General features: G+C 50.4%; 1 protein-coding gene across 1 annotated transcript; it reads left to right on the plus strand.

Moving 5' to 3' along the window:
* Positions 1-318: 318 nt before the first annotated feature.
* On the plus strand, positions 319-5,021 carry GSDMC (gasdermin C). Its single transcript, XM_024741285.1, has 7 exons — positions 319-535; positions 1,287-1,333; positions 2,211-2,237; positions 3,076-3,216; positions 3,535-3,664; positions 4,112-4,184; positions 4,856-5,021. Exons 1-7 carry the CDS (start codon positions 319-321, stop codon positions 5,019-5,021), a joined length of 801 nt encoding a protein of 266 aa, XP_024597053.1.
* The last annotated feature ends 3,144 nt before the right edge of the window (positions 5,022-8,165 follow it).

Here is an 8,165-nt window from a genome sequence, read left to right on the forward strand (position 1 = left end):
TTGTGCCCCGGTCCGGGAAGATCCCACATGCCGCGGAGCGGCTGGGCCCGTGAGCCATGGCCGCTGGGCCTGCGCGTCCGGAGCCTGTGCTCCGCAACGGGGGAGGCCACAACAGTGAGAGGCCCGCGTACCGCAAAAAATAAAAAAAAAATAAGATCTTGCAGTATTTGTCTTTCTGTGTCTGACTTACAACCTAAATTCACCTCCTATAACGTGCGTCCCTTCGGGAAGAATATCAGGGATCTGTACGAGGTTGCCCACTCTCTTCCCTGCCTCCCAACGGAACTTTGCACTCCCCTTCCATCCTCTCCTAGCAACATGCCCTCCCTGTTTGAGCCTATTAGCAAGAATTTGGTCAAAGAGATTGGAGACAAAGACCTGAGGCCTGTCAAATACCTGTTGAGCACCAATAAATTCCGTCAGCTGGAGCTATTATGGAAGAAGAAGGGGACGCACGCACAGTTCTGGGGACAACCTGCTGTTCCAGTAGAATACACCCTCATGGATATCCTGGAGCCAAGTTCTTCAGTCCCAGGTAGTGTCAACCAGGGACGAAGGAGGCAAGGAGTGAAAAACAAGCATGCTCAGATAGATTCTTGGTGCAACACCCAAGAAGCCCTAAGACGCCCGCACGGGTAGATATCAAACCAGCCTTGCCTAAAGGCACAGGGCAAGGAGCTACGATTATTTGAGAATCTACTAACTATCTGGACCCAGGCACTTTTTTAGCATATTGAATACTTACAGCAGCCTCTGAAGTTAGGAATAACATCGCCATTTGCATAAGAATAAATTGAAACTTACAAAATAATTTGTTCAAAGTTAACACACCTGGGAACTGGTAGAACTGGAATCCAAATCAGGTCTGTCTGGCTCCAAATCCCAAACATTTTCTGCTCAGTGAGCTGCATCCTGGGGCTGATGCTGTGCCTGGAAAGAGGATGCTGTGTCTCTCCTGGACCACTGTTCAAGTGACGCCATCATTTCTTAGGGCTAGGACGTTATCCCTTGATGAGGTGCTTAGTTAACATGCAGGTTCCAGGTTTCTCTTTAGAGAATCTGATTCAGAAGAAACAGAGTGAGGTCAGGGATTCTGAGTTTTTAAACAATCATCCCAGGTGATTCTGATGCAAGGGGTCCCCAGGTCACACTGAGGAAAGCTGCCTCACCTGATCCGGAGGAAGAAGCTGGGGATGGGCTCGGGGGGGGGACTACAGGTGCAGGGATGTGAAAGGATCCAGCAGGAATAACCTGGGCTCTCCTGACCTGGCTTCTTCCCCATCCAGACATTCTTTTCATCTCAGATGATGATAAGTGGAAAACCTTTCCAGAGGTGAGTTCCTGAGCTGGGCAGTTTCTCTGCCTACCCCTGAACTCTGACCCCCTCTGGATGCTAATAAGAGCCACGCAAGGGGCTCAGCCAGCAGACCCAGAGGGAAGCTAACCTCCTCCACAGCCCGCCAACTGCTTCTGTCTTTTACAAGCCATAGACTCTTGGGGCCACAGAGGAAGGCACCTTTCTCGTGTGTGTGTGTGTGTGTGTGTTTGTGTGTGCGTGTGTGCACGTGTGTGCGTCTTGGGGGAGCGGAGGTTAACTCTTGGTGAGTGAGTCCTTCTGTTTATCTTTCCAGAAGAGCGTCAGCTGCAATCGGCGATGGGCGAGTGGGTGATTTTACAGCCAGGAAAGTGGGATCTGATCCCTCCCTGAGGGCTCTTGTCACAACCAGAATGCCACGTGATTGCCTCTGCTGTCCTTACCCAAGTCGCTGGGTCTGGCCCCCTGGGAGGGAAGGGGTAGATAGAAAGGGGACGGGGGTCAGGGAAGTAGGGGGCAGAGGGTCAGAGAAACCGAGTGCCTTCAGAGACTAACTCTTGGGTAAGGATTTAATTTCTCTTCTAGGCACCATCCTCCCAATGGGTGAGTGTGTGTTTCCTGGGATGGGGGATGGGTCCTAATGGCACACATACGTCTGGAGAGCAGGGCAAATGGCCTCTGCCTTTGCCACCGCTGCCCCGGGGCCTGGCCCTAGTTTCTGTGGAATGGGAGGGGTTCCACACGACCAAGGAGGGGGAGGGACAGACGGGGATGGGGGCAGGAAGAGGTTAAGCAAAAGAGAGAAGGTGTTAAGAGGGCAGGACTCTCCAAAATGTCTCAAAAGTAAAGTTGGTGGATGAGAAAGGGAGATGATCACTTGTGACTCTCTTTCCAGGAAGAATACGGGAACCCACTGGCCAAGGTCAGTGTTTATTAAGAGGGAAGCTGGGACTTCCTGGGTGGGAAACTGCAAAGCCAACTACCCAAAAGGTGGCTTGCATGCAACTTACAAAACTGAGCTCTACTTCCAAATCGACGCTTTGTTCAGCCCCATTCGTTCATTCACTCATTCATGCATGCACGCAACAAACACTTGTTGAGGACTTGTTGGGCAACAGGCACTATTCTGAGCAGCGGGGATACGGCCGTGGACCAAACAGAAATGTCTGCCTCACTGGACCTCTCCCTCTCGGCAGATCAGCTGGAGGCCACCTGAAGTCTCCTAGGAGGAGCAGAGAACCCCCAACTCCATTCCTTGCTTAATTTTGTGTGGTCATAGACGATACAGGCAGAATTACACGATAAGGAGGGTAGTTCATGTGTGCCAGGTACTCCCCCAAGCATTTTACATACATGAACTCATTTAATCCTCATAACCTTCCCACTAAACAGATGTGGAAACTGAGCCCAGAGCACCTAAGATTCTCATCTCTAGAGCCCAACGTTAGAATCCACGTTATTCTAGATGTGTCCCAGAAAAGAGCACTTGGTCATTTTCTTCCACTTCCCACGACCTCTTTCCAGAATCTCCTTCTCTCCTCCCTGCCTTCTACCCCACCCCGGGTCCCTTCACAGCACTAGGATTGCCCATCATTTTAGCCTATTATGATAGCTCCATCCCCACAGCTCAAACATGCCATCTGCAGAGATGCTTTTGGTTGGTAGATAAACGACATGGAGGTGCCTGGCTTATCACACCACGGATGTTCTAATCAGAGAACTGTCCCCACTTTCTGGTTGATGTTGATGCCTGAGGACAGATTTTCAAGCACCTACAAAAGGAGGTTTCCAGGGAAATGGAGGCAATGGCCCAGCTCCCAAAGGACACTCAGGATGCTGTTCTCCATAATATCCTGGCCAGGCTCAAGGACCGAGAGGCTCTGCAGGACCTCATGGACGTGGCGGGGGGGTCCCACTCTACCTAAGGCTGATCAAAGTTGTGAAGGGGCAGGTTTAGGAGATAGACTGCCAAGATACATGGGGAAGGAGGGCTGCAGAAGGGGGTCCCAAACGCTGGTCCAGGCACAATGACCAGGTCCAGGGCATGCAGCCCACATGCTGAAGCTGCTTGGAATCTGGGGGGAGGTGAAGACCCCGCCCCCTCCCACCCTGGTTAATCGCTTGTAGACTCAAAAGATGCTGGCAAAACTGCAAAACAACATCACTATTGCTATTACTGTTATCGTTGTTGTATTACTAATAATACCGGTCTCCTGTAGTTGGATCGGGGCCCCTCACATCATCTGGACAGCTTTGGCGGCACCTTCCTAAGTGAGATGCAAGAGGACTCAAGAAATCTACGGCTCAAGTTAAGACTGCACATCATTTCCCTCCCTAAAGCCATATTGGGTAAGAGTGATTTGAGGGAAATATGGGAACGTCACAAATTTGGCCTCCAGACCCGAAAAGGATGGGGTTAGATGCCACCCACCTCTCTAAAACCCGTCTAATACCATGGTCTTCATCTCACATCACGCCCCTCTCCAAGGTCAGGAGGCGTCAGTGAGATAAATTCAACGTATGATACAGAGCCAGCCCGGGATCTAGAAAGACCAGCCCAAGTTCACCCAACCTATCATTGGGTGTGGATGATTCCAGTCTCCAGCCTAGAGTCCCACCCGCTGGACCATGTTATGTAGCATCCTGGAGACCATCCCAAGAGCAGAAGGAGGGAACTCACCTTTCAAGTCGAGCGGGTTTTATTCCTCTGCCCTCGGGAGGTCTCCTAGTTCACAGTAGGGAAGAAAAATCTGACTACTCATCACTCTCTCTCCCCAAATGTCCCCTCGTTCCCAGGGCTGAGTGACACCCAACATGAGCTACTGGCCTGGTCCATGGAGAAGAGGATCCTGCTCCAGCAGCGGGCGCTGGGAAGAAATCAATCCCCAGGGGCCAGCCTCCAGGGATGGGGGTGAGGGAGCCAGGGCTAAGAATGATTCTGAGGAAAGAGAGGTGACGTAAGATTCTGCTGAGAGGGGAGAAAGGATCCCGTGTGGCCACCGGGAATCCTCTGGCTGCCTCTCCCTCTGGGGAGCAAGCCCGGTGGGTGTGAGTCTACCTCAGGGGGGTCTCCGTCTCCATGGCAACACCAGCAGAGGGCGCCCACAGTTCTAAAAGAGGAATACAAGTTTGGGGGGGCTCAGGGAATCTGAAACACCTCTGCTTTCCTCACAGTTACCATCTGCAAATTGTTCCTTCTCTCTCCACATACATGTATGAGTACATGTGTGTGCACACGAGTACATGTGTGTGCACACATTGCACACATGTACACATACACATGTAATTCCAGATACCACTATTCTGCAAGGTCAATGTTAGTATCACCATTCAGCAGCTGAAGAACCAAAGCGCAACAATTTCCAATGACATATCCAAGATCACACCGATCAAAGGACAGGACAGGACGAGACTCCTGGTCCCCTTGACTCCATGACTTTGCCTCTTCCATGACCCGGTGAGGCCCCTGGCTCTCGGGACAGAAGGTTTTGTCTCCTGATCTCAAAGGCTGACCTGCAACACCTGACCTCATTTCTTCCAGGTGAAGAGCATCCTGGAGCCCAACTTCAAGTACCCTTGGAACATAACTTTCACCCTGGACCCCAAGCTCCTCACCCTGCTTCAGGTAGAGGGGTTGGCCGTCACCTTCAGCCTGCTGGAGGAGTGCAGCCTGAGGGTGGCTCCCGACAGCCCCAAGGCGACCTGAGACCTGGAGGCCAAGAAGCCCTTGTTCGCCCTGTACGGGTCCCTCTCAGTGCCGCAGCAGCTGGCCGAGGCCTGAGCCCTCCCCGGGGCGCTCAGTCCAGAGAGGCCTGGCCACATCCCCGTCTGTGCTGTGAGCATCCTTGGTGCTCAGGGAGCCTGGGGCCATGCTTCTCTGCCTCTCCAGTGTGGGTGCACAGGGACCAACAAAGACTCGAGGGAACATTCTGGGGTGACAGAGATACTCTATCTTGTAAAAGGTTTATGAATTTGTCAAAACTCAACAGATAGCATCTAAAGATGTGAGCACTTTACTGCGTGTTCATTTTACTTCAAAGCAATGTACACAAGTATTGAACTCTCGTTAATATGCACTCTGAATTGTATTGGGTAAAGTGTACTGATGTCTGTAACTTACTTTGAAATGTATCAGAAAATAAGGTGAATTGATGGATGGATAAGTATGTGATCAAGGAAATGTGGTGAAATACTTAAAACAGGAATTCTTTTTTATTCTTGAAATGTTTTTGTATGTCTGGAATTGTTTCAAAATAAAAATTACCCCCCCACACACACAATTATATCTGTGTGGCCATCAGTCATCCTGTGAGTATTCCTGACTGTGCCTTCTGAGCTGTGGATTAGGTTCTTTGTCATTTAAGGAAGATTCACTCAACATCATTAAACACGTTATACATTCTGTTTGTTGAATTCTCTGTTTCAGTCACCAAATGTCCTTTGGGTCCTCTAAATACACTGTATCTTGTCTAATTGCTCTAATCTCCTCTTTTTCCCTTTGCATTCTCTGAGATCAGAGCAGGTCTTTCCTTGATGTCTGTGATTTCAACCCTCAACTGCAATTATCGTTCTATTGCTTTTCTAATTTATTAGTTCAGAAATTGTCATTCTGATATTCAATTTGTTTCCTCAGCTTTGCAATCTCCCTTTTCACTTAATTCTGTTGTTTCATCTTCTCATCTTTGAGGTCTTGCTTTATTGAGATGATTTTGCTTTGATACAAAATAATTAAGATACTGTGTGCTTTTCTTTTTTTTAATTATTTTGTTTATTTTTGGCTGCATTGGGTCTTCACTGCTGTGCGCAGGCTTTCTCTAGTTGCAGCGAGGGGGGCTACTCTTAGTTGGGGTGCACAGGCCTCTCACTGCCGTGGCTTCTCTTGTTGCGGAACAGGGGCTCTAGGTGTGCGAGCTTCAGTAGTTGTTGCTCGCGGGCTCTAGGGCGCAGGCTCGGTAGTTATGGCACACGGATTTAGTTGCTCCACAGCACGTGGGATCTTCCCGGACCAGGGCTCGAACCCGCGTCCCCTGCATTGGCAGGCGGATCCCTAACCACTGCGCCACCAGGGAAGTCCTGGTGCGCTTTTCATTAACCTAACTTTTCTACCTGAATGGATTCTTCCACTTTCTTTTTTCCCTATAGTGTTTGCACAGATGCCGTGTCACCCTTTTTTTATTCATCTTACTCGTCCCCAGCCTGAGTGGCTCTGTCCAAACCCTCTATCTGCACAAAGACGGCAGGGTAGTAAGTGTTTCTTTCTTCCCCACCACCAGAACTGAGACCTGTTTCTATTGTTTGGAGCCTGTTCCTACTGGCTACGGTCATGCATGAAAAAGGAGGGACTCCCCTGGGCTCTGAGGAGTCCTGGATGGCTGGCCTGGGCTCTGTCCTGTCGTGCATGGATTGGCTAAACGCCCCGGGCTTGGGTTCCCTCACTTCAGCAGAGGCATTTGCCTCTCTCTCCGCACAGAGCACCTCTCTGCGTCTTCAGAGAGGTCAGTGTGTGTTGGGGGAAGGGTTCAGGGGGTCTTAGCTTCCTTGAGAGCGTTCACCTGGCTTCCCTGGGGGAGAAGAGGTGAGTCAGCACCTGGGCAAGACACTTCGTCACGGAGACCCGGCTACAGGCGTGGCTATCACTTTTCATTAACACAGTTCTGCTTCCCCTAAACACTTGCTTGTGGCCAGTGTCGCCCCTCTTCCCGGAAGCCATGCCCAGACTTGCCCTCCTCCAATCCATTTTCTCCCCTCCCCACAACGGCTCAGCCAAGCAGACGAGGGGGAAAAGATTTATTTTTAAAAACTCTCAGGACTTCCCTGGTGTTCCAGTGGTTAAGAATCTGCCTTCCAATGCAGGGGACGCGGGTTCGATCCCTGGTCGGGGAACTAAGGTCCCACATGCTGCGGAGCAACTAAGCCCGTGCGCCACAACTAGAGAGCCCGCACGCCTCAACTACAGGGCCCACGCGCTCTGGAGCCCGCACACCACAACTAGAGAGAATCCCATGTGCCGCAACGAAAGATCCTGTGTGCCGCAACTAAGACCGGATGCAGCCAAAAATAAATAAATATTAAAAAAAAACACAAAACTCTGGCCTTGGGTTAAGAGCCTGTAAAGTGGTGCATGGCACTCCAGCCTCCTCCTGTTCCCCCAGAAGATCTTGTCTGACTCACGTTTTCTGTTCTCTCCTGTGTTGAAATGTCCTTGGATTTTTTGTTTGTTAACGATCGTGATAATTAACTCTGGGTGCTTAACATTTCCTCTTTTCTCTTTCCATCCAGCAAAAAGACAACAAAAGGATACATTCCAGAAGTCTCTCCTGTCACTAGTAGGGCACAGAAGTGGCCAGAGAGCCCTTTGGTTCACAGAAAGTTCCAGTTCACCCCCCAGGCAGCCTGTCCCCGCTCTCCTCACCTTCTCTCCAAGCTGGGAGTTGTGAGCGTGGTCTTTCCCAATTGACTCCCTTCTCCCAGGGCTTCTGTAGCAGGCAGGAGACTAGAAGATTCTTCCTGGGGGCACAAGAGAAAAACCTACTGGGACTTCCCTGGTGGTCCGGTGGTTAAGACTCCACGCTCCCAACGCAGGGGACCCCGGTTGGATCCCCGGTCAGGGAACTAGATCCCGCGTGCCGCAACTAAAGATGCTGCAACAAAGATCCTACACGTGGCAACGAAGATCCTGCGTGCCGCAACTAAGGCCCAGTGCGACCGAATAAATAAATAAATATGAAAAAATAAAAAAAGAAAAAAGACCTACTGATATTTGTGCCTAACACAAATACATGAAAATGAGCCCATACCAAAATATTTTGAGGACATTTCAGAACATGTGGGACGAAGTGAAAATCCAGGG

This window comes from Neophocaena asiaeorientalis, unplaced genomic scaffold (assembly GCF_003031525.2).
Source record: "Neophocaena asiaeorientalis asiaeorientalis breed wild unplaced genomic scaffold, Neophocaena_asiaeorientalis_V1.1 scaffold177, whole genome shotgun sequence".
Classification (NCBI taxonomy): Eukaryota; Metazoa; Chordata; class Mammalia; order Artiodactyla; family Phocoenidae; genus Neophocaena; species Neophocaena asiaeorientalis.

What these genes read in the sequence shown, in the direction of transcription:
- GSDMC (XM_024741285.1), top strand. Translation starts at nt 319, where the DNA reads ATGCCCTCCCTGTTTGAGCCTATTAGCAAGAATTTGGTCAAAGAGATT. An exon ending in ACGGGAACCCACTGGCCAAG is followed by an intron (nt 2,238 to 3,075) that starts GTCAGTGTTTAT and finishes GCCTGAGGACAG; the next exon opens with ATTTTCAAGCACCTACAAAA. An exon ending in CCTCCCTAAAGCCATATTGG is followed by an intron (nt 3,665 to 4,111) that starts GTAAGAGTGATT and finishes CCTCGTTCCCAG; the next exon opens with GGCTGAGTGACACCCAACAT.